The sequence below is a fragment of the Macrotis lagotis genome, chromosome 1 (genome assembly GCF_037893015.1).
Source record: "Macrotis lagotis isolate mMagLag1 chromosome 1, bilby.v1.9.chrom.fasta, whole genome shotgun sequence".
Taxonomy (NCBI): Eukaryota; Metazoa; Chordata; class Mammalia; order Peramelemorphia; family Peramelidae; genus Macrotis; species Macrotis lagotis.
The window spans coordinates 674,205,846-674,232,154 of NC_133658.1; the positions used below are offsets into that span (position 1 = coordinate 674,205,846).

At 34.0% G+C, this 26,309-nt stretch overlaps 2 protein-coding genes across 3 annotated transcripts in view; both read right to left on the reverse strand.

Moving 5' to 3' along the window:
- ZNF804A (zinc finger protein 804A) overlaps positions 1-26,309 on the reverse strand; it is a 528,903-nt gene that overhangs the window by 192,788 nt on the left and 309,806 nt on the right. The window lies entirely within an intron of this gene.
- On the reverse strand, positions 14,937-18,570 carry LOC141522887 (large ribosomal subunit protein uL15-like). Its single transcript, XM_074236276.1, has one exon. The coding sequence runs from the start codon at positions 18,455-18,457 to the stop codon at positions 18,107-18,109; it is 351 nt and encodes a 116-aa protein (XP_074092377.1). The 5' UTR covers positions 18,458-18,570; the 3' UTR covers positions 14,937-18,106.

Sequence of the window (26,309 nt, forward strand, 5' to 3'; positions counted from 1 at the left end):
ATACTGTTAACCTATTTCCCCTTCAAAAATTCCTCTCTCATTTTTTCCTTCCTACCCTACACCTTTGTCCTCTTGTTTCTATCTGAATATAGATGCCTTTTAATTTTTTTATTCATTTAATGGAATGGGGTTAAATGACTTGCCCAAGGTCGCAAAGCTAGGTAATTATTGGCTATCTAAATTCAAATTTGAACTCAGGTCCTCCTGACTCCAAGGTCCGTGCTCTATCCACAGAACCACCTAGCTACACCATATGAAGAACTTGTATGTACTTGCCAATATACATGTCATTCTCTCTTTAACCCAGATCTGATGTGTGTAGGGTTCACTCTAAAAATCCTTCCCTTATCCTCTCCACTGCCTTGCAAAAAAGAAAAAAATAAAACAAAACAAAAGAGTTAGCCTGGATGTTTTTGAACTTCACTCAAACTGACCCTCTAGTCTTTGGAAATTTCTTTAGATCTTAGATTGCTCGGGAACCGGGAGAGCTTGGAATTTTCTTCCCAGAAACATCTCTCCTGTCTTTCATGTTCTTGGATGCCCTGATAGGAGGCTTCTCAGTCAAGAACACAAGACTAGCTAGAGTCTAAACTTTAATTTGAGACTCCTCTCATTATCTTTAATGAAATTAGTTATTATTTCTATGATTTATTGTTTGATCTACACAATTTTGGGGAGAATAATATTAAATTTCTGATTAGTTTTATGCTAGCTTTCCTTGAAAATTTTAATTTAATTTTCATACAATTAATATATTTTTGCTGGAAATAGAATTTTATTTATTTATTTTTCCAACTACATGTGATAGTAATTTTCAACAATAATTTTTGCTAGATTTTGAATTTTATATTTTCCTCCATCTCTCCCTTCCCTACTCCTGAAGGAAAGCAATGTAATATAGGTTATACATGTATAACCTTACTAAACAGATCCATATTAATCAAGTTGTGAAAGAAGAATAAAATCAAAATTGTGGAAAAAAAGAACAGTAGAGAGGACAAAGCATAATATCTAAGACAACTTTTAAATTGAGGATAGTCAGTTTTAATTTGTATTTAACCTCCACCATTTTCTGAATATGGAGGGTATTTTCAATCAGAAATATTTTAGATTCTCTTTATTATGTTGCTGAAATAAGCAAGTCTATGATAGTATATCATCGCCCAATGTTTCTGTTAGTATGTATAATATTCTTCTGGAATTGCTTACTTCATCAAACATTAGTTCACACAAATCTTTTTCAACTATTCTGAAGCCCCATTCCTCATGATTTCTTATATAACAATGGTCTTCAGTCACATTCATATATCACAATTTGTTTGGTCATCCACCAGTTGATGGGCATCTCCTCAATTTCCAATTCTTTGCCACCATGAAAAGAGCTACTATAAATACTTTTGTCCATATGAGTTTTTTTTTTTTTTACTTTTTTTGTGATCGCTTTGGGATACAGACTTAGTAATGGCATTACTTTTTGAGGGAAATTCCAAATTACTCTCCAAAAGGATTGAATGAGTTAACAACTCTAGCAACATGCATTAGTGTCCCAGTTTTGCCACATCCCCAACAACATTAATCCTTTTCATTTTTATTGTTATATTGGTCAATCTGAAAGGTGTGAGGTGGTATCTCAGAGTTGCTTTAATTTGCATTTCTCTTAAAAATGATTTCAAGCATTTTTTCATATAACTATAGATTACTTTCTTTATCTGATAATTATCGTTTCATATCATTTATCAATTGGGTAATGATTTTTATTCTTATAAATTTGACTGACTTCTCTACATATTTTATCAGAAACACTAGTAAAAATTATTTCTCAACTTTTATTTTGTTTAAAATGGTTTTATTTGTGAATAAATTCTTCAACATTATCACAATTATCCATTGTATGTTTTATAATGTTTTTCTATATCTCCTTTGGTCAGAAACTGCTCCCCTTTCTACTGATTTGATAGGTAAACTATTCCTTGTTCTCCCAACTGGATGTCACCTTTTATGTCTAAACTGTTCCCATTTCAGCCTTATCTTGAAATAGTTTGTGAGATTTTGGTCTGCGTCAAAATTCTGAAGATCATCAGGCAGGAGAAGCTATCATTGACATCCTTTAACGAGCTAAACTGTCTAACATTCCAACAATACTACAAAAAGTGCAACTAAAATGTGCTGACCATGTTGGTCAAAGACCAGAAGTAAGTTTGCCAAAAAGACTATTTTATGGAGAATTCACACAGGTAAAGTTCTCACACAGAAGAAGTGATACCAGGACACCCTGAAGGTCTCTTAATAACTTTAGACTTGATTGAATAGCATAAGAGACACTAGCACAGGACCACCCAGCATGGTGTGCCTCATCAGTGAGGGTGCTGCACTCTATGAGGAAAGCAGAATTGAAGCAGCTCAAAGGAAATAAGAAATACATAGGTTTAGAGTAAGCATTCCAGGCGTTCACATGGACCATTTTTGCCCAGAAGGTAGTAAAGCATTCTGAGCTCATACTGATTTGAGCAGCCACAGTTGGACACACTATAATTTGTCTCAAATGTAGTAATGTCCTTTTGATCTTCTTCCACAACAATGGACAAAAACCATCTTTCAGTTTTCCAAGTAGTTTTTATCAAGGTGGGTTCTTATCACAGAAGCTGGAATCTCTTGGTTTATTAAACAATAGATTACTGATCACTGTTTCTTTTTCACCTAACCCATTTCAATGATCCAACACTCTGTTTCTTAGCTTTTACCAAACAGTTTTGAAGACTGCTGCCTTATAATATAATTTTAGATCTAGTAAGGCTAAGTAGCCCCCTTTGCGGTTTTTTCCATTAATTTGCTTGATATTCTTGAACTTTTGTTCCACTATATGAATTTAGGTACTTTTTTTTAGCTCAATTAAAGCATTTTTTTTGGAAATTTTATTGGTATGTAACTGAATAAATAATTTAATTTAGGTAGAACTGTAATTTTTATTGTTATAACTCACCTTGTTCATGAGCAATTTAAATTTGCCCAGTTATTGGAAGTGATTTTATTTGTGTGAAAAGTGGGTGCATAAAGTTACTGTGTTTGTGTTGGCAGATAGACTCCTAAGTATTTCATAAAGTCTACAGGAACTTTATTTTTTTTAGGTTTTTGCAAGGCAAATGGGGTGAAGTGGCTTGCCCAAGGCCACACAGCTAGGTAATTATTAAATGTCTGAGGCCAGGTACTCCTGACTCCAGGGCTGGTGCTCTATTCACTGCACCACCTAGCTGCCCCTACAGTGACTTTAAATGGAATTTCTCTTTCCATCTTTTGCTGCTGCATTTTGTTAGTAATATATAGAAATGGTGATGATTTTTGTGAGCTTATTCTATATTCTGCAAATTTGCTAAAGTTGCTAATTGTTTCAAGTAATTTTTTTAGATGAAAGTAGTTTCCTCAATACCTATTGTAGTCCCTTCAATTCATTTTTCTCCTTTTTTGCAAAAGTAAACAATTCTAATATAATCTTGAATAATAGTATTGATAATGGGCATCATAGTTTCACACCTGACTTATTGGGAATGCTTCTTGTTTCTCCCCATTACATATAATGATTATTGATGGTCTTAGAGAGATATTGCATATCATTTTAAGGAAACTACCAATTATTCCTATGCTCTCTCAGGCCTTTAATAGAAATAGGTCCCACATTTTGTCAAAAGTTTTTTCATCATCTATTGACATAATTATTTGATTTCAGTTAGGTTTGTTATTGATATGGTCAGTTATTCATTATAGCTTTCTCAATATTGACCCAATCCTGCATTCCTGGTATAAATCCTTCTGGTCAATAGTATATTATCCTACTGATAACCTGCTGTAATCACTTTTCTTACATTTTCATTTAAAATTTTTGCATCCATCTTCATTATGGAAAATGGACTATAATTTTCTTTCTCTTGACTCTTCCTGATTTAGGTATTAGTACCATGTTGCTATTATAGAAGGAATATGGAAGAATTCTTTCTTCATCTATTGTTTTTCAAAGTTATATAGAACTGAGAATAGAATAAATGAGAGTGGGGAGGAACAATGTGGAGGTAAATACTGCTTGTAATAGCTGCTGTGGGAAAAATATTGAAGCAAATTCTCTGATGAACTTTTGATAAAGAAGGCAACTCAACCCAGAGACAGAGCCATTAGAATCTGAACACAGACTGAAGTACACGTTTTCTCTCTCACTATTCTTGAATTTCTCATCGTTGGGGGGAGAGGGGAGTTTATTTTTACTCCTATGAGAAGATTATCGTAATAACATAAAATAAAATTTAAAAGTCCACTTTTTCCCTTCAAAGAATATGTTTAGCTTTCCAGCCAAGATGGAGGAGAGAAGACAGGCACAGTTCTAAAGTCTCCTGAACTTTCCCCATCTATGATATGAAACAAAATCTCTTAACAGAAACCTGACCCACAAAGCCCAGAAAGAAAAGCCAGGAGAAAGAACATCTACCTCAGGATTTCTCTTCCACAGCCCTGGGTGAATCCGGGCACGGAGGTTGGATCAGCCACAGATCCGCCTGTTTAAGGGCTGGTTTGGAGCCCCGGGAGCCTGAGGGCCTGAGTTCCAGACCTGCTTGATCAGTGGTGGGGCTATACCATGGGGGCTTGGGTCTACTAGGGTCAGAGACATTGGTGTTGGCGCTGACTGTGTGGAGCTTGCCTACAGGGCTGGGGGGAGAGTTCTGTTTCAGGAGAGCTGCAGATACCATCCCTGGTTGCCTCCCATCTGAGGAACTCTGAGTCCATGCCTCAGAACAAAGACAATTACAGATTACCTCTTCCCCAAGCACAGTTGTGTGAGCAGAAGAACAAGCCCAGCTGACAATAGGGAGAGGGATAACCTCATCCCAGGGTAAAGCCCACCATGGATTGAACGCAACAGTATTCAACAGCTTCAATGGCTTCCTTCAGACTAAGGGAGTAGGCCTCAATCCAGGTCACAGACACTCCAGAGAAAACAACCCGCACCTCCTCCTGGCCAGCTGGAGAAATTGCACTCAGTGAGAAAAGCCTCTAGGGATCCCAATACCAAACCTCTGTGAACCAGCCCCTCCTCAATTCAATTCAAGGTCTTAGCAAAATGAAGAAAGGTCAGAAGAAATGTGGATCGATAGAAAAATCATTGGAAGGAAAAGACCCTAACTCAGAGAGATCTAGAACCTCTGAGGAAAATGTGATCTGGTCTCCAGGACAGAGAGACTTCCTTGAAGAAATAAGGAAGGAATTTAAAAATCAACTGGAAAATTTGGGAGAGACAATTGACACCTTGCAAAAAATCATTGGAAAATGCAATTGGTCAAATACAAAATGAGAAGAATTCCCTCAGATCCTCAACTGGACAAATGCAAAATGAGAATAATTCTCTTAGATACTCAATTAAGCAAATGAAAAAAGAAAATATTTCTTTCAAAGCCTCAATTGATCAAATGGAAAGCTCTTTCAAAAATACAATTGATCAATTGGAAAAGGAATTGCAAAAGATAAATGAAGAAAACTCCTCCTTAAAAAAAAAAATGGAGTCTGTGGAGACTAATGACATCATGAGACAGCAAGAATGTGTTAAACAAAACCAAAAGATAAAAAAAATAGAAGTAAATGTAAAATACCTCATCAGCAAAACCATTGACCTTGAGAATAGATTGAGGAGGGGCAACCTGAGAATTATTGTACTTCCTGAAAACATTGAAGAGAAAAAAAGCCTGCACTTACTATTATAGGATCTAGAGATGGAAAATTGCCCTGATATGGAACCAGAGGGCAAAGTAGTTATGGAAAGAATACATTGATCCCCTCCAGAAAGAGATCCTAACATGAAAACACCAAGGAATGTTGTGGCTAAATTCCAGATAAAAGAGAAAATTTATCAGATAAAAGAGAAAATCCTGTAAGCAGACAGACAGAAACAATTTAAATATCAAGGAGCCATGGTAAGGATTATGCAGGACTTGGCTGCAGCAACATTAAGGGATCAAAGAACAAGATATTCTGAAGAGCAAGGGAGTTTGGATTGCAGCCAATAATCCACTAACCCACAAAGCTGAGCCTTCTTTTTCAAGGCAAAAGATGGACATTTAAAGAAATAGAAGAATTCCAAAAATTCCTGATGAAAAGACCAGAGCTAAATAGAAAATTTGGACATCAAACAGGAGGTTCAAAAAGCACATGAAAAAGGTTTTTAAAAAGCGGGGTGGGTAAAGAAAAAAAAACTGCTATCCAATAAGTTGAAATTGGCTATATTCCAAAATGGGAAAAAAATATTCTCATATCTCTTGAGGAATTTCAACTCTAAAAGAGAGAATATACCTAACCAGAAGTGATGGATACTCATGACTTATCCATGAATTTGTTATCCAGTGGGATGAAACTGGATATAACTCTACTTGGGAGAAAGACTCTAATAGCTCTCAAGAATTGTAACTCTGTTAGATAGAATATATTTAGCTAGAAGTGATGGATACTCACAATTTTCTATGACTAAGATAGAATGATTTTAAAAATACTACCTCCTTAAAAAGGGGGACAGGAAGGAGACAGGAGGAGGGAGAGGATTAAATGGGGTAAATCTATTTATACTAAGAGATACAAAATATCTATGGTAATAGAGGGGAAGAAGGGAGGAGATGAGAAATATCTGAGTCTTCTTCTCCTCAGAGTTGGCCTAAAGTCAAATTACACACATACACAATCAACTTAAAAAACATCTAACCTTTCAAGTGTTAAAAGGGGAAAAGGGGAAGTGGGAGGGATAAAGGGAGGGGAGGGGAGGGGAAAAAGGGGGAACTAACAAAAGGAAGGAAAGGAAAAAGGGAAAAAAGGGGAAAGAAAGTGGAAGCAGTGGATATAGGAGGGCAAACACACTGAAGGGGGTGTTTTTCAGAAACAAAATACTAGGGAATAAGAATAAAGGGGGGAAAGGGGAAATATAAACAGAGGGAAGATAGCATGGAGGGCAATGAAGAATTAGTAATTATAACTTTGAATGTGAATGGGATGAACTCTTCCTTAAAATGTAAGTGAATAGCAGAGTGGATTAAAAACCAGAATCCTAAAATATGCTGCTTACAAGAAACTCATTTGAATCAGAGAGATACATATAGAGTAAAGGTAAAAGGTTGGAGCAAAATATTTTGCTTCATCTGAAGTCAAAAAAAAGCAGGGGTAACAATCCTTATCTCAGCAGCTGCAAAAATAGATAGTGCTAAAAGAGATAAAGAAAGAAACTATATTCTCCTAAAAGGTACCATAGATAATGAAGTGATTTTGATACTGAATAGATAAGCACCCAATGGAATAGCATCCAAATTCTTAGAGGAAAAGTTGAAAGATCTACAGGAAGATATACACAGCTATACTCTACTAGTGGGAGACCTCAAACTCCCTCTCTCAGACTAGAATAATAAAATTAACAAGAAGTTAAGGAGGTAAATAGATTGTTAGAAAAGCTAGATATGATAGACTTGGGGAGGAAATTGCATGGGGATAGAAAGAAATGTACCTTTTTATCTACAATACATAGCACTTATACAAAAAAATGAACATGTACTAGGACATAAAAGCCTAATGATCAACTGCAGAAAGGCATAAATAACCAATACATTTTTCTCAGATCACAATGAAATAAAAGTCATATGCAATATTGAAGCAGGGAGTTATAGACCCAGAACTAATAGGAAATTGAATAACCTCATATCAAAGAATGAGTGGATCAAAAAGCAAATTATAGAAAAAATTAATCATTTTATCCTAGATATTGACAATAATGAAACAACATACCAAAACCTATGGGATTCACTCAGGGCCATATATCATTACTTTAAATGCTTACATGAATAAATTAGAGAATGAGGAAATCAATAAACTAAATATGCAACTAAAAATATCAGAGAAAGAACAAATTATAAATTCCCCAATTAAATATTAAGTTAGAAATTCTAAAAATTAAATGAGAAGTTAATATAATCTAAAGCAAAAAAACTATTGAATTAATAAATAAAACCAAGGGTTGGTTTTATTAAAAAAAATAAGATTGATAACCACTGGTTAATTTGATCTAAAAAAGGAACAAAAAAACAAATTTCCAGTATCATAAATGAAAAAGGTGAACTCACCACCAATGAGGAGGAAGTTAAAGTAATAATTTGAAATTATTTTGCCCAGCTCTGTGCCAATAAATTTGACAATCTAAGTGAAATGGAAATATACTTACAAAAATATGAGTTGCCCAGGTTAAATGAAGAGGAGATTAAATACCTAAACAAACCTATCTCAGAAAAAGAAGTTCAGTAAGCCATCATTGAACTTGCTAAGAAAAATCTCCAGGAAATAATTGGGGTGGCTAGGTTGCAGAGTGGCCTTGGAGTCAGGAGTACCTGGGTTCAAATACGACCTCAGACAATTAATAATTACCTAGCTGTGTGGCCTTGGGCAAGCCACGTAACCCCATTGTCTTGAAAAACCTAAAAAAAAAAAAAATATCCAGGGCCTGATGGATTCACAAGTGTATTCTACCAAACATTTAAGGAACAATTGGTTCCAATTCTATATCAACTCTTGGGAAAAATGGGGGAAAATGGAACTCTGCCTAACTCTTTCTATGCAACCAATATGGTGCTGATACGTAAACCAGGAAGAGTTAAAACAGAGAAAGAAAAATTATAGCCCTATCTCCCTCAGGGGATGCAAAAATCTTACATAAAATCTTAGCAAAATGATTACAACAAATTATCACTGGGATAATACATTATGATCAAGTGGGATTTATCCCAGAATTTCAGGGTTGGTTCAATATTAGGAAAACTGTTATTATAATCATTTATATCTACAACAAACCTATCAGAAATTATATGATCGTATCAATAGAAGCTGATAAAGCTTTTTGATAAAATACAGTACCCATTCCTACTAAAACCACTAGAGAGTATGGGAATAAATGGACTGTACCTTAGAACAATTAGCAGTATCTATCTGAAGCCAAAGAATAAGCTTGATTTTGTGGAGTAGTTGATCTTTGGTTGGAATCCAAACTCCCTTCCCTCTAGAATATCATATCCTAAGCTCTTCAATCCTTTAATGTTTATGTAGACAAGACCTGTGTAATACTGACTGTGGTTCCTCCATATTTTCATTGCTTCTTTCTGGTCACTTGCAGGATTTTCTCCTTAAATCTGATAATTCTGGAGTTTAACTACAATATTCCTTGATATTTTCATTTTGGGATTCCTTTCAGGAGATCATCAATATATTCTTTCATTAACTATTTTGCTCTCTGGTTCCAGGATACTTGATAAATTCCTGAGGAATGCTATTCAGGCTTTTTTTATGATAGTTTTCAGAAAATCCAATTACTCTTAAATTATCTCTTCTAGATTCTTTTTTTCCTAGGTCAGGGATTTTATCAATGAGGTATTTTAAATTTTCTTCTATTTTTTATTTTTAAAAATTTTGTTTAACAAAATTCTTGATATCTCATGAAACTCATTAATTCCACTATATACAGTCTATTTTTCAAGGAGATATTTTCTTTAATTAACATTTGCATTTCCTTTTCCATTTGCATAATACTATTTTAATAAGAAGCTATTATCTTTTTTCATTTGCCCAATTGTATTTTTAATTATTTAAATTTTCATCTATATGCACATGTATATATTTTTGGGGGTTTTTTGCAAGGCAAATGGGGTTAAGTGGCTTGCCCAAGGCCACACAGCTAGGTAATTATTAAGTGTCTGAGATCAGATTTGAACCCAGGTACTCCTGACTCCAAGGCCAGTGCCACCTAGCCACCCCACATGTATATTTTTAAGCTACAAAATTTCCTTCCAAATTCCCTTCCCACACCCCTTTCCTCAGTGATGAATACTCAGGTTAGCATTGTACATTCATAGTTTTGATAAACATTTTTCATATTAGTCATTTTCCATATGAGGAATTAGGATTAAGGAAAAAAATACATAAGAGATAATTTTTACAAAGTCTTCATCAAATTCTTAAGATGTTTTTTTGGGGGGTTTGGTTTAGTTTAGTTTTGTTTTTCTTCCTCTAGATGGGGACAAAATTGTCCATAGCCGGTATAATATGGTTATCCTAGCTCTCTGAAATGTTGAGATGATCTGCCTCCATCAGGTTGTTCATCTCCCAATGTTGTTAATGTGTGCATTATTCTCTTGGTTCCAATTGTATTTTTGTTGGAATTATTTTTTTTTCTATTTGCCCAATTGTATTTTTAAGGGATTTGTTTTCATCTGTCACTATTTTTTGCAAGATGTCAATTTTCTCATGCATGTCTTTTATGAATTTTTCCATTTGATTTCTAAAATCCTTTCTGAGCTTTTCTAAGAAGTCTTTATAGACTGGAAACCAAATGTCCTCTTAAGGTTCACATGCAGCATTCCTTCTAAACTCCTTTTTTAAGCAGGTATTTTGTCCATTCTTATCTCCAAAGTAATTTTCATTAGACCTTTTTTTCTCTTATCTTTCTTACTTATTTTGGGATTTGTTACCTATCCCATGGTTCTTGGACTGGAAGAGGGATTGGCTTGTGGACCTTCACTGTTGAGAACTCTAGAGGTTTTCTTTCTGTCCTGGAGCAAAATACATACAGTGATTTGGATATGCATTTTTCATCTATTTTAAAAAAATATACATTTACCAGGACAAATCCAATTGAGGACTATAAATCTATTAATCACTAGGCAATTTTTTTAGTCAATTATAAAATCACCACTATTTCCTCTCTGGGATATTATCAGAATTAGATGCAAAATTATTTCATAATCATAGGTGGAGCAGACCAATATCCCCTAATAAATTAAGTCAATCAATCAAGTCATACAATGACTCATTAATGATAAATTCTATTTAAAGGACTAATGCTAATAATAGATAATGATAATAGAATAATGATAAATTGTGGACAGTATGAGAAGGAGTAGTCACAGATGGAGTTGGGAAACCTCAAAAAATCATTATTGCTTAAATATTTCTTGTCAAAGATTAGGCAGGGGCAGGATGGAGGAGAAATGGACAATTATAATTAAAACACCCAAAATAGATTATGGAGCTGGGTTTCCATGACCCAAATGTCTGTTTCCTTGTTTTTGAAGAAGCTTGACAACCAGAGAAAGAAAGAGTAAACAGTCATAGGATATGAGATTATGAATATAAAACTTTAGATCTGGAACGGCTAGGCCCTCTTCATTTGTATTTTTCATTATTTTTCTTGATATTCTTGACTTTTTGTTCTTCCAGATGTATTCTGTTACTATTTTTATAGCTCTATAAAATAATTTTTGGCAATTTGATTGGTATAGTACTGAATAAATAGATCAATTTTGGTAGGGCTTTCATTTTAATCGTATTAATTCAGCTTATCTAAGAGCAACTGACATTTTCCCAGTTCTTTAGATCTCACTTTATTTGTATAAAAAGTGTTTTGCAATTATTTTCTTATATTTTCTGTGTTTTTCTTGGCAGATAGACTGCAAAGTATTTTAAATTTTCTACAGTTACTTTTTTTCTTGGTTTTTGAAAGGCAGTGGGGTTAAGTGACTTGCCCAAGGCAACACAGCTAGGTAATTATAAGGCGTGTGAGATCAAATTTGAATTCAGGTCCTCCTGACTCCAGGGCCAGTGCTCTATACACTACATCACCTAGCTGTCACTCTATAGTTACTTTAAGGGGAAATTTTCTTTCTATATATTGCTACTGGGCTATGTTGGTAATATATAGAAATGCTCATGATTTTGTGTGGATTTATGCTATATTCTTCCATTTTGCTAAAGTTGTTAATTGTTTCAAGCAGGTTTTAAGTTTATTTTCTGGAATTCTCTAAGTATATCATATCATCTGCAAAGAATGAGGTTTTCTTTTTTTCCTTATTGCTTATTCTGATTCAGTTAGCTACCAATATTGAAGGTACTTTAGAGACCATCTAGTCCAATCACATAGCTAAATGGGTTCCTTTTACATAAGTGACAAGAAGTCATTAGGCTTTACTTAAAAACTTCAACCGAATCAATAAGTTATTGCTTATCAAGGCATTTCACATTTGAATAGTTTACTTGATAGAAAATGTTGTCTCTTACACCAAACAAAGTTATTTTATTTTACTTTAAATCAATTTCCCTTTGTTCTTCTTTCTAATTCTAGAATCAAATAGAAGTAGTCTAATCCTTCCACATGCCAGTCTTTCAAATATTTAAGACAGCAATCCATACATAAAACCATTTCTTTTCCAGTCTAAATATCCTAATTCTTTCAAAAGATTTCCACGTAATCCTTCCACCTCATCCTGCTTAAATTCTTCTATGTCATAAGTTTTTTATCCTTTTTTATTTTAGAATTCTGGCAAAAATTTAAAGACCCTGTCTCAGAACAATGTTTTTAAATTAAAAAATTAAAATTCATTTGAAGGAGATCAAAGATTTGTGTGAAAAGTTTTCATTTTTTTCCCTATCCAAATTCACAAATCACTTATTATCTATCTGTAATTTATGGATTCCATGCCTTCTACATTAACAATACCTGCTTTACATTGTTTCCAACTTTTCAACATACTTCTTTAATTCAGCTCCCCATTATTGGAGCCGGTATAGTTGATGCAGTCTGATGAGGACAAGATACAATTGAATTTCATTTATTATTCATATTTAATAGAAAATAGTACAATCTTTTATTAATAAATGATTTTTTTTACTGTGATGCTATCTCTATGAGCTCTTTTAGCTCAAATAATTTTTTTTGATTAGGTGTAAATTCACAAATTAATATATTGTATGCTAGACATCAGCTTTGTAGTTACTCTAATATCACATTATGGCAGGAAGAAGATATTAAATGAATAACTCATTGAATTATCATAAGAAAATAAATTAAAATGATTTTTTCTCTATAAAGATTTTTCTTAAATCTATTTTTCTATGTAGCAAAATATTTTCTATATTCATTCTATATGAATTAAGAGAAAGAAAATGAAGAGATCCTGCTGCAACCAGCATCCATAAATGTACATAGCTTGAGAATTTCATTATTTATAGATGCTATTTATTCTCAACTTGGAATCGATTCTAGATACCCTGAAGGACAATGGAAAATACCCTTAGTAAAACTAGAGTGTCTGTTTTACTCTGGTATCCAACATCTTAAGGTCATGATCTAATCATCATCAAATAAGCACACTCTGTAAGATAAATGAAGACTGAATTGCTTTCATAAATTGGCAGAGTTCTTTTGATTGTGCTAATTACCATTGAGGGACAAAGTTGTATGCCTGTGTACCACAGAACACAGCAGTTTCCAAAGAATTCAAAGTAAGAATCACACAGGGTACATTAGAAAGGTGACTGATGGATACCTTCCCCCCCCCCCTTGTATATGAGTTAAATTGTAGTCAAAATTGTGAGGGAAATTATTGATAAGAAAAGACAATAGGATGGGCAAATGGCAAAAAGGTGGATAACTCAGATATAATACTGGCATATACACATTTTCAGTAGAAATAAAAGAAGACTACCAACCCATTGAATGAAACATCTGCGGAAAATTTATGGAAGGACATAAAAAATACTACACAGAATAGGAATGTATAGCTCTGTTGCAATCTGCACACAACACCAAAGGGAACATCTAAATTGATGAAACATATAAATTGAGTATTTGAAATGTAAGATATATCTTTAAGTTATGTAAAAGAAAGATTTTCAAAATACTTGGAAAATAATTTTAACTCTTTTATTATCCTCCCAAAAGGTGACAAAGAATAATAAATTACAGTCTAAAAGCTACCAAAATGTCAAGCGTATCCTTGGCAAGAGTAGAAAAAATATAGCATGGTTTTACAAAAGATATTCTATAGTATCCACATCTCTATAGTCAAAAAACTGACTGGAAAATGGAGAGAATGCAGTGGCCCATTGATTGTGTTTGTTTCTGAAAGAAAAAAATGAAATTGAAAAGGTTTTATTCTTCTTAAAATAAAGCACCTCCTTTTTATTTTCTGTTTAGATCTGGGATTTCAGAAACTTGGGATTTTCAACTTTCAGTTGGTAAGAAAAAGACCCATGCCAATGTAGAAATGCAACTTTCCATAATTTATAACCTCCACAAGACTGTCTAGGGACAGTGAGAAGATTACATAGTCAGTATGTGTCAGAGGCATAATTGAATCTGTTTTCCTGTCTCTGACGCCTGCTCTCCAAAAACGATCATACCTCCTTTTATATTTATATATCAAAATGTTTGAAATTCTTTAAAGGAGTCACAACAGAAATAACTTATACACTGCCACAGAGGATATCAAGCACAGAGTATGAATCAATGAAGGATTTCCTATAAATAAGTTTCTGCCAGTGCTTTTGTTTAGAGAGCAAATTGTCGTGATTAAATGAATAGCTAAAAAAACTATAGAATGATTATTAGATTCATAATCATTCAATAGAATTTTTCCTAGAAAATATTTGTAAAGTGGATGAAAAAATGAATATCCAAATCATTGCAAGTACTTGAATAGACATCTAAGAGAATTAGTTTATTTGTAGATATTCTTAGATATGTAATATGTATGGATATTGATGTCAGGCCAGAACAAGACAGGAAAAGGAGGACATTCTAGATTGCCCTAAGAAATTATTCAGTTTTTGCTTATTCATGCTTATTTGTGCTTATTCCATTTTTCTTTATGTAAAGATTGAGCTTTTTTTAAACAATATTTTAGCAATAAGATTGTGTGGACTTAAGTCATGAAATTATCAGTGTATTAAAGGTCATCTAAAGAGCAATGGAGAAATGAATTCAAGGTATGAGTAGGCTGAAATACCCACACCCCACCCCATCTTCATATATACATATATATATATATATATATATATATATATATATATATATATATACACACACACACACACGTGTGTGTGTGTGTGTATGTGTGTGTCTGTGTGTGTGTGTATTAAGTGATACAGAGGCTTTCTGCAGAAGGCAGTAATTGAAAATGAATAATTAGGCTTGAATGACATATAATGGATTGATGACCTTTAATTCTTTGGTGTTCTCCCAATCATCAAAGAAGTAAAACTAAAAAAAATAAAAAAAACCCCACAGTATATTGGGTAGAACTCTTTCAGAGGATTTATGAGAAGACATGAACATGTTGAGAGTCAACAGATGGGTTACAATTTATAAAATGGAGATAGTACTCTCATTCATAAGCTCATATATATTCCTCTAAGTATAATTATAGATACATGCCAAATATATATATTATTTGTGGGTGGCATTTTGTGCATAAATTATCACATTTTCAATGAAAAATATTCAATGAAGCCATCAAAAAAGAAACTTTAAAAGGTGAAAATTTTGGCATTAATGACCATCACCTTTTTTTGCAAGTATAACTGACAGAAAAGAAGTCAAAACAGTCTTAGGGAGATGAATATTTTCCAAAGGTGTTCAGCACTGTGTGAGGAATGATTTTCATTATATCTAAAAGGGAATTCACAAATATGAAGGCCTCTAAATTTATGCATTTATGAATGCAATTGTTTCTACACTAAAATATCATATGGTTTCTTCATAATTTTTTGACAAATGTCTATTTTCCAGATTATGATATGGTGTTTAAGAGTCAACCCATAGAGATGGCAAATCATATCCACATATAAGATGAATGCTACTACTTTTTGCATTTAGGGAAATACACAATGCTTAGAGCAATAGCAGTAGGATCATATTGTCATCTATTTAGAAATCAAAAGAACCTTGTAGAACCTTAAGGAAACTGGGACTGAGAGGTTTAAGGAAGTTATCCACTTATGCAATTTGGATGTGTCTTGAACATAGGTCATCCTGATTCTAAGTCTACTCCTTTCTCCTCAATATATAACCCTAACCCTAACCATTTTACAAAGTGCTCCTTAGCACACACTTGCATATACTCATGCATTCTCAAACTCATGCATACATACACACACACATGCACGCATGCATGCATATACATTCACCCTTATAAAAAGGAAATCTTGCCATTGAGACACTGTATACTTGGGAATATCAGAACAATAAAATGTTTGAAGAATGGTTTTTAATATATTTTCTCTTGACTCCTTTAATGCCAAATATAAAAACATTCATGTCTCTCTTATAATTTAGAAGCTTTCACTTGTTCTTCTCATTCCAATCAACTAACATATATTTCTTCTCCATAGTTAGACTCCTTGATGAAGTTGTCTATACTCTTGTCTTCCATTTTATCTCATTTCACTTTTTTGTAAACTCTCTATAATCTTTCTTCAAACCTCCATTAAACTGATATGGCTCTCTCCACAGTTAGTAATGATCCATTCATCAGAAAATATGACTGTAATAATTCTAATCCTTCTTGATTGCTTTGAAACATTTGAAATTTTGTAGATTCCCTCCTCCTGTGTAGATCCCCTCCTCCTGAGAATTCTTTCACCTCCAGGTTTTTATGACATTGCTCTTAACATTTTCTCTTATCTGCCTAACCACTTTTTCATAGAAATGTTTTCTCATCTTTTATCCCACTCTACTGTGTATATGGAACTAAAGCTATATCTCCATTTATCACTTGGATATTTTGAGAAGAATATCCTGTTCACATCTGAATGAGCCAAATGAGCCAAACTCATTTTTCCTTAAAATTTTCCCTCCTTTTGAATACTTCTACCTCTATTCAGGATACAACTATACTCTTAGTTACTTAGGTTTGTAATTCTGTAATTGTCTTTGATTTTTCATTTTTATTCTCTCCACAAATCCAAACTACTGACAAATTTTGTCATCTCTACCTTTACATCTCTCGTGTATATCCACTTCTCACTATCCATATAACCAATACCCTTCTTAAGCTGTTATCTCCTCTTTGTAAGACAAATGAAACCCCTCTCTGTCCTGTTCTAACCCATTTTCTTCACATGGATTTTCCTAATATGCAGATGTGACTAGGCCACTCACAAGATTAGTGACCTCTTAATGCCTCCCTATTATCTTCAAGGTCAAATATAGAATTGCTTAGACATTTAAGTTCTTCATAACCTGAACTCCATACTTACTCTAATTCTACTCTAGTCCACTTGTGTACTTGGAACCTTATACTATCTGTCACCATGCCTTTGCATAGATGTTATCTCACACTAGAACCTCTCTGTTAATAGATTTCTATTAGTTGCTCTGACTGCTTTCAAGGCTCAACTAAAATCCTACATTTTGTAGGTGCTTATTAACAATTCCTCCTAACCTCATATGCTTCTTTCAAATTACTTTTCATCTTCTTTGTATTGTATCTATTGTAACTTATTGTTTATATGTCTTCACCACACATACACTAAAAATTCTAACCAAAATATTGTTTGCTTTCTTTTTTTTTTCTTGGTCCTTGGCATAGGGACTATCACAGTGTAAGTAGTAATTGAATGTTTATGTCATGGTTGAATTTCTTGAAAAGGCAAAGAAAAAGAAATATGGAGGCAATCCAATGAATAAAAAAGAGATTGGGACATATTTCAAGGAATGACCTACGTGAAAAAAATAACTAAAAGGCTTTCATTTGAAATGGGTTTATCAGAAAGTCAGATACATTGTGCTCATAGAGAGAGGAAAAGGGGAAAGATAGAATAAGAGGAAAAGGAAAAGAATAAGCATTTGTACAGCTCCTATAATATTCCTGGTACTTTAAAAGATGATAGATGACAGAAAAAGGAAATTATCAGTGTTAGAGGGGATGTGGGAAAACTGGAGCATTAAATGTATTTGTGGTGAAGCTGTGAACTGATGAAATCATTCTGAAGAACAATTTAGTACTCTGTCCAAAGGTCAATAAAACTGTACATACCCTTTGATCTAGTAATTTTAAGTTCTATATCCTAAAGAGATCATGAAAAAGGAGAAAAGACCTGCATGTAGTGTACAAAATTATTCACAGCAAATCTTTTTGTGGTAACAAAGAATTGGAAATTGAGAACTTAATCAAAAATTGGGGAATGGTTGAACAAATTGTAACATATGAATGTAATGAAAGCTTATTTTTCTTTATTTTTAAATAAAGACATTTGTTTTATTTGAAACATTGGATTTTTATGCCACTAGGACATAGACTCCACCAACCCCTTTAATTTCTTCCTCTGTTCTTCTGCTGAAGAACTTTGCCTTCACGATGACAGGCTGCTTGGGGAGTCTGTAGTATCCCCACCGAACAGCATCAATGATGGGAGCACGCCCCTCCTGGGTTTTGGCCATATTGATCCTGGCCTGCTCACTGACCAGTGTCCACAGCTTATCAAGGTTGACAGTTGGGCAGTAGCTTTGGTCTGAAGTAACCTGGATGATATTTGTCGAAGTTGATACCATGATGGTGCAGGCCTCCCGCGTTGCCGCGTCCCCCGGGGTGCTTCCGGTGCTTGCCCATGTGGCCGTGGCCGTGGCCATGGCTGTGGCTCACGTGCCCGCGGAGCTTCGGCGTCTTCCTCAGTCAGGACGGCTGCAGGCGGGAAAGAGCCGGCCGGTCGGGGCGCGGCCAGGGGAAGGCCCTGCCTGCCTGCCCCGGCCTCGTGCGCCCCGGCCTCCTGCGCCCCCGGCCTCGTGCGCCCCCGCCTCCTGCGCCCCGGCCTCCTGCGCCCCGGCTCGCACTCCGGCCCCGGCCTCGTGCGCCCCGGCCTCCTGCGCCCCGGCTCGCACTCCGGCCCCGGCCGCGTGCGCCCCGGCCTCCTGCGCCCCGGCTCGCACTCCGGCCCCGGCCGCGTGCGCCCCGGCCTCCTGCTCCCCGGCCTCCTGCGCCCCGGCCTCCTGCGCCCCGGCCGCGTGTGCCCCGGCCTCCTGCTCCCCGGCCGCCTGCTCCCCGGCTCGCACTCCGGCCCCGGCCTCGTGCGCCCCGGCCGCGTGCGCCCCGGCCTCGTGCGCCCCGGCCTCGTGCGCCCCGGCCTCGTGCGCCCCGGCCTCCTGCGCCCCGGCCGCCTGCGCCCCGGCTCGCACCCCGGCCCCGGCCTCCTGCGCTCCGGCCGTCTGTGCCCCGGCTCGCACTCCGGCCCCGGCCTCGTGCGACCCGGCCGCGTGCTCCACGGCCTCCTGCGCCCCAGCCTCCAGCTCCCCGGCCCCAGCCCCGAGACCCCTGGAGGAGAGGGGAGGGAAGAGAAGGGGCAGGGAATAGGAGGCGGGAGCGGGCCCGGAGCCCCTGCCACAGTCACAATGAAAGCTTATTTTATACTATAAGAAATGATGAACAAGTGGATTTCAGAACAATCTGGAAATACATGACTGATACTGAATGTAGTGAGCAGAACCAGGAAAACGTTGTCCACAGCAACAGTAGCATCCTGTGATGATTATCTTTGGTAGACTTAACCCTTCTCAACCATACAGTGATTAAAAACAATTCTAAAAGTATTGTGATGGAAAATGACATGCATGTCCAGGGTGGAAAAAGATCTGCATTCAATGCAGATTAAAGTATAGTATTTTCACTTTTCAAAATTGTTTTTTTTTTCTTCCTCATGGTTTTTTCCTTTTGTTCTGATTCTTCTTTCACAGAATTGCTAATATGAAAATAAGTGTAAGAAAGCCACGCCCGATTGCTTATTATCTTAGGGAAGGGAAGAAGGCAAATAGGAGAGAGAAAATTTTACAAAAATAAATGTTGAAAACTATCTTTACATAATATTGGAAAATTCAATTAATTAAAAAAAGGGAAAAATAAAAACAGATAGTAAACAAATGAACAGATAAATGGTGATAATGATATCTAAAAATGGAATGACTATTATTACAAGAACAGGGGCCATTTTTTGATATCTTGACATCAGCATGGCATATCAACTTGTCATTATTTTCAGGAATAAAAAAGTCAACGCATTTCAAATTAATATTTATTAAAAGTCAGGTTCACCTACGAAAGATTTGAAAAACTGAGGTGGAATACTCCATCGCCTAATATAAAGAAAGATTAAATGTGTGTGTGTGTGTGTGTGTGTGTGTGTGTGTGTGTGTGTGTGTGTGGTGGTGTGCGTGTGCATGTGTGTGTGCATGTGTGTGTGTGTGTGTGTGTGTGTGTGTGTGTGTGTGTGTGAGAGAGAGAGAGAGAGAGAGAGAGAGAGAGAGAAGAGTGTAGAGGAGAGAGAAATTATTTCAGCTCTCCTGATCTCCAGATAGAGAAAAAGGATAGAATTAAATAAGATCTACTCTACTACAGAAATATTCTTTTCAAACAGGTTAAAATAAAAGATTAAGATAAAAATAAATGACTTAGAAGACATATAATGAAATTCCATATAATACTTCTATCTAAATTATGTTTCAAGTCATGTTCCTTCTTTCTAAAATGCAAGCTTGCTTCTTAGTTCTTTTCCCAAGGGTAAGACAATATTTATAACTTCCATTCTCAAACAAATAAGAGTGTCTCACATTTCAGAGAAAGAAACAAGCTTTAGATTACTGAGACCCTTAGTTCCTAATAAAAAGAAACATCTCCTTAATATTAATTACATGACTTGTTGGGGAAACATAGTTTTAAATCAACAGGATGCTACTTTATTAATAAATGAAAAATCATTTCTTTAACATGTTATACAATATCATTCTCCTGGTTTAAGCAAAGTTAGGAAAGTTTCATATCTTTCTACTCTCCTAGGAACCTTCCATAGAGCTAGAAGACAACTTGGTGAAAGTTTTTAATTATTTTAGTGCCAAATATGACTGATCAGGCAGACAATGCAAAAGGCCTTTTGCACGAATACTTTATTGAGGGTTATTTGAAGAACATGGAAAAAAATACAAAGAAAGAGAAATCATAGGTAAGATCTGAACTATTCTGATGCAAGAAATAGACAGATTATTATTATTATCAGTGTACATTGTCAGTGTATATTGCACAAATATGATATATGTATGAATACATACACCTGAGTATGTATTATATTTCAATATATATTATAGATAGACACAATGTATGTCTATGGAGATGTACAAACACTTTTATAATATACATTATATATTTCTACATAGAAGTATCATTATTGCTATTAATAATGATCATGATGATGATGATAATAGCACTATTATGTCTAGAATTTATATGGTGCATAGTGTGTTCTAGGGACAATGCTATGTACTTTACAATTACTATCTCATTTAATCCTCAAAACAATCCTGATGGGTAGTTGTATTATTATCATTATCATTCCCATTTTACAGATGAGGAGACTGAGGCAAACATATCTATGGTTTAATACCTGGTAAGTATCTGAGCCAGATTTGAACTTAGTCTTTCTGATTCCATTTCCAGTGTTCTATATACTGTGCTAATGTATAAATGTTAGATATTATACTATTATTACTTATCGGTATTAATTTATCTAGATTTCTCATCAATTGTGCATTATTGTTCATCTCATTCTGACTGCTGTTATACCAAGTTACTGTTATGAAACATGTTTCTCCCACTTGTTTGATTTTTTCATTCTCATTTTATTTCATTAATCCATACCACCTCTAGAGCTGAGTAAATGTCATTTCTCTAGAGTGTTCTGTGATTTATTCCAGAAAAATAGTGAAGGATATTGATTTTATTTATCTGTGTATAAGATTATTTAAAGCGTTTTTATAATCAAATGTGGGCCTTTCTTGTGTCTTTAACAAACCATCATTGTTCATCCAATAAACTCTCTCACTCCTGTCAAATTCCTTCCATAACATGCTTTCCCCGGAACACTGTCTGAAGACCTTTTATTCATAGATGTCATGGATGATTCCATAATTTTGATATACAAAGCTCACTTAGTTTAGTGCTCTTACTACCTGAAGACTTGCTCTACAGTCATAAAAAATAGCTAAGGCAATTGTGTTTAACAACCTAGAAAATCAAACTCTGAGAGATCATGGCAAATTTTCAGTTACAGACAAATTTCTATTTTTGTCTACTATTAAGAACTGAAAAAATATGGACTTTGCAAAAGTCCTAGAATATTGTGATGAGAAATTCTCAACTTTCTTTCAATGCACTGTTTCATAACTGATATCCTGTTATCAACATTCAGGTTTATATATATATATGCAATATATATATATATATATATATATATGCAATATATATATATATATATACATAAACATATAGGTATATACACATGTACAAATACATATATATACACAAAATATTCAAAATTATAACTATTAAACTTTGCTCAAATTACTAAATTTTAGTGGTGTGTTGTATTATCTCACTAGATTTTTGCAATATATATTTTATTTTTCTGTGTGACTGCGAATCTACTGTCAAGAATATTTAGGTTTTCAAATTGTAATTGTTTATCTGCAAAAGATATGGAACAATGCAAGAATTAATTTAAATTCTTTAAAAATAAAAATATATAAAGAAAATAAACTTTATTCAGTTGTAAGAGTACAATTAAACTTTTCTATCTTCAATGAAGAAGAATTTAATCATGTTTATTCTAGGTTTAATAGAACAGAATTTTTGTAATATTGAATTGAAGGAAATAAAATATATTTTCAAATTTTAAGGTAATCATGAAACAAAGAAATGCACAAAATTACACCATGATAACTCTTCTGGAATCTGAATAACTGTATGTTTTTCTCCATTTGACTATAAACTCTTAGAAATCAAGACTTTTAAAAATTTTCTTTCTTAGAATTTCTAGTTCTCACCACAATGTTTGGCATACAGAATGAACTTATTAAATGCTTGTTTAATTGCAAATTATATTTTATAATAGCTAAATGCTAATTATCAATAAATTAAAAAAAACATGCTTCAGAAAATCAGAAATATCCCATTTTATAGCTATACTATTCTAAATATAAATCTTGAATTCAGTATTTTCTTGACTTTACTCATTAAGTTACATTGATCTTTAGACAAATATAGAAGAATCAATATTTAACTGGAAAACTCAGGAATTTTAAGAGTGTTTCCTTGATGATCTTACTTATTATTTATACGTTAAATAAAAATTATTTCTGTCAAATCCAATAAAACAATTCAATTGAAAATTAGAAATATTCAAAGTGACATTCTACTTAATTTCTGAAAGAAAAACTATTCATACAAAATAGCATTGTCATGTCTATTGTACTTTTTAATATGGACTTTCTAATCATCTTTATTTTTAAGTTCTACAGACAGACATTGTTTTTTCCTTATTGTTCAGAGGAGTCTAATTTGAAAAAATATGTCTTAATTTATTCTATAGTCATGCTGAGAATTATTTCTTAATTGTCATTTGATGGGAAAAATGTCTTTGAATTTGTCTTGCTAACATTCAGTTTCATGCACTCTTTTCTCCCCTTCTTTCTGTTTCACTCACTGTAGCAAGGAGCAATTAAACCAGGTTGCTATATTTGGTATATCTAAACTTCACAAGTTGATAGAATAATGATTTTAATAACTACTTTAAATGTAACATGGTGACAAGTTGACACCTTAGTTTTGTGTCCTGTAATTTTATTTTATTTTTTAGCATTCTATTGTTATACAAGAGGAATAGTAATATGATCCTAGATTAGCTTTAATGTGCTTTGTTGTGCACTAATTTTTCCTTACATATTTTACTATGCCCTTTACCAATATTCATTATACAGAATTTCCTTTTTGTGGGTAGGCAGCAAGGTTAGAGTTTAGAAAAAAAGTTTTCCACTACAAATTTCATTATGTTTATAGTAGAAAGGTCTTAAGTTTAGAAAACAGGAAAACCAGGTTTTAAACCCTAAATGATACAACCATCACAACATCACCTGATTGATTTTCTTAACAAATAATTATGACATCACTTCTACTCAACTGCTTTTCCTGCTTTCTTATTGCTTATCAAATAAAATGTAAACTTGTGATTATGATATTATTTCCTTTGTACTAACTACCTTCCAATCCAACCTTTTCTATTATATTGTTTTAATATATAGTAATTTTCTTCAGAGAAACTGAACTACTCTCTATTCTTGTTCATGTCCTGCTCTCTATTAACACTGGTAACATTAACAATTATTGTTATTTATTGCTGTTTTTTGCATCATTTATGTTTCCCAATACATTCCCTCATATAGAATCATCCATTTTACAAAGAGGAAAAAATGGTCAGAAAAACCAATGATTGCATTAGTCTTTCTCAATTATTAAATACAGTGCTTACACCCATAGTTTTCCTACTTTTTTAAAGGAGAGTGCACTTTCTTGACTTTTATTTGATATAAAGCTTGATCATTAGAACTAGATAACATTGTTTCATTTGTTATTTGTTGCTGTTTCATTTCACTTATAGTCATTATGTATGTTATTTTAAAATTATGCTCACTTCATTCTACTTTACTATTCTATGTCTTTCTAAACCTTTCTGAATATTTTACATTTATTTCTTCTTCTTTATTTTTTCTTTTTTCTATTACATTCATTTTGACCATTCCCCAAAAGATGGACACCTACTTAATTTCCTGTTCTTAACTCCTACAAAGAAGAGCTGCTTTAAATATGTTGGAACAAGCATAAATAGAGAATAATTACCAAAGAAAAGGAATTTAAAAAATTAAGAAGATTTGGGAAGGTTTTCTGTAGAATAGAGGTTGGGAGTCATTTTTCTGCCAAGGGTCATTTGGATATTTGTAACATTATTTGTGGGTTATAGTTTGTCAAATATTTAATTAATTCATCCCTCAAAAGCTACTACATTTATTGAATTTTGATCTCCACTTGCAGTTGTCTTTGCCATGCCAGACCAATAGAATTAAAAGGAGGAAGGTCCCCATCCTGTTGTGGATGAGATATTAGTAGAGACGTGAATCTCATTTATGATAGATAAATAATAATTAATTACTAAATATAATTGAAAAAAATTTAAAGTATTAAGCATTGCAGTGGTTTGTGGAATTTCTATTAAGAATACATCATTTTCAAGAACCAGGCTTTCTATGAACAGGTCGGATTGAGTGTGAAATGATATGTCTGAAAAATTTTAATTAGCATTTAAGTTCTATGTGGGCAAAAATACTATATTTTTTGTCCTTAATATTTGTTGAATTAAATTACTAGAGTAAGATTATGCTCTCTTTTTTTCTCGCATTACCTATCTGAAAAATATAATTATACCTCACTATCACTATTTCAGCAGAACATCTAAGTATGGCAGGATGACATATCTGTATATGGTCTAGTACTATGACAGTTTAGTGAGGTAAAGAGCAATGGAGCTCAAGGATGCTACCTTAATTTCGCCAAGGTTCAGAGCAAACAAAACAAAATGAAAAACAAAGACATGTAGTTCTAAGTCAAACATAATGTTCTTAAAAGGTCCAAAAAGAAATTCATAGAGCATACTGTATAGCTACTGTGGACCTTAGATTTTTTATTAAAAATGGAGAAAATATATTTAAAAAGAAAATCAATTTCCATGTTAACATATTGTAATAATGACTTCTATTCTGTAATCCTTGATGTTCTAGAGGATCACTAAAAATATAGCACTTAACAGATGAAAATTACAAGTGCTCAAGGTACAAATTAAAGTATCCAAAAACAAAGTGGCTAAAATTCACAGCACTTAGTTAAATTAATTCCACTTATAAGCACTTAAATTAATTGTCAAGTACTCAGAATTTCATAAATTGATTTCTAAACTACATGCCACTTAAAATTTAGACTAGAATGTTACTCCAATTATATCTAGTAATATAAATGGAGTGTAAGATTGTATTTGTGTGTGTGTGTGTGTGTGTGTGTGTGTGTGTGTGTGTAGGATACAGTCTGAGTATTTTAGAGCAGGGAAAAGGAAATCATGGCATTTTACAGACTACTGAGATATAATTTGCCAGGGAAGAAATCTTCAACTATATTTTTTTTAAATATTTCACAATCAATATGTAACCTAGAAAGTAATCAGAAATGAGTGTGTTCTAGAAAAATAGAAGAAAGAATTACTTCTTCCTATTGGAGAACAGAGCAACAACTCCAATGAGACCTGCCTCTTTGTTTTGACGTAAAATATGCAAAGAAAGGAGTTAGCTCAAACCAAGTCACTACAGTTGATTGTTAAATTTTTTTATGATGAACACCAGAAAACAATAATCACTAGAAATCAGGACTTGATCTATTGTTTTGTTCACTCTAAATATATGAAAGGGGGAGCAGAGCCAAGATGGCAGTGTGAAAGTAGGAATTCCCAGAAACTCATTTCCCCAAAAGATGTCTAATTATGACTCTAGTCAAAATTTGGAGGAACAGAACTGACCGAAAGACTGAATGATACAATTTTCCAGCCCAAGGCAACTTAGAAGTTCC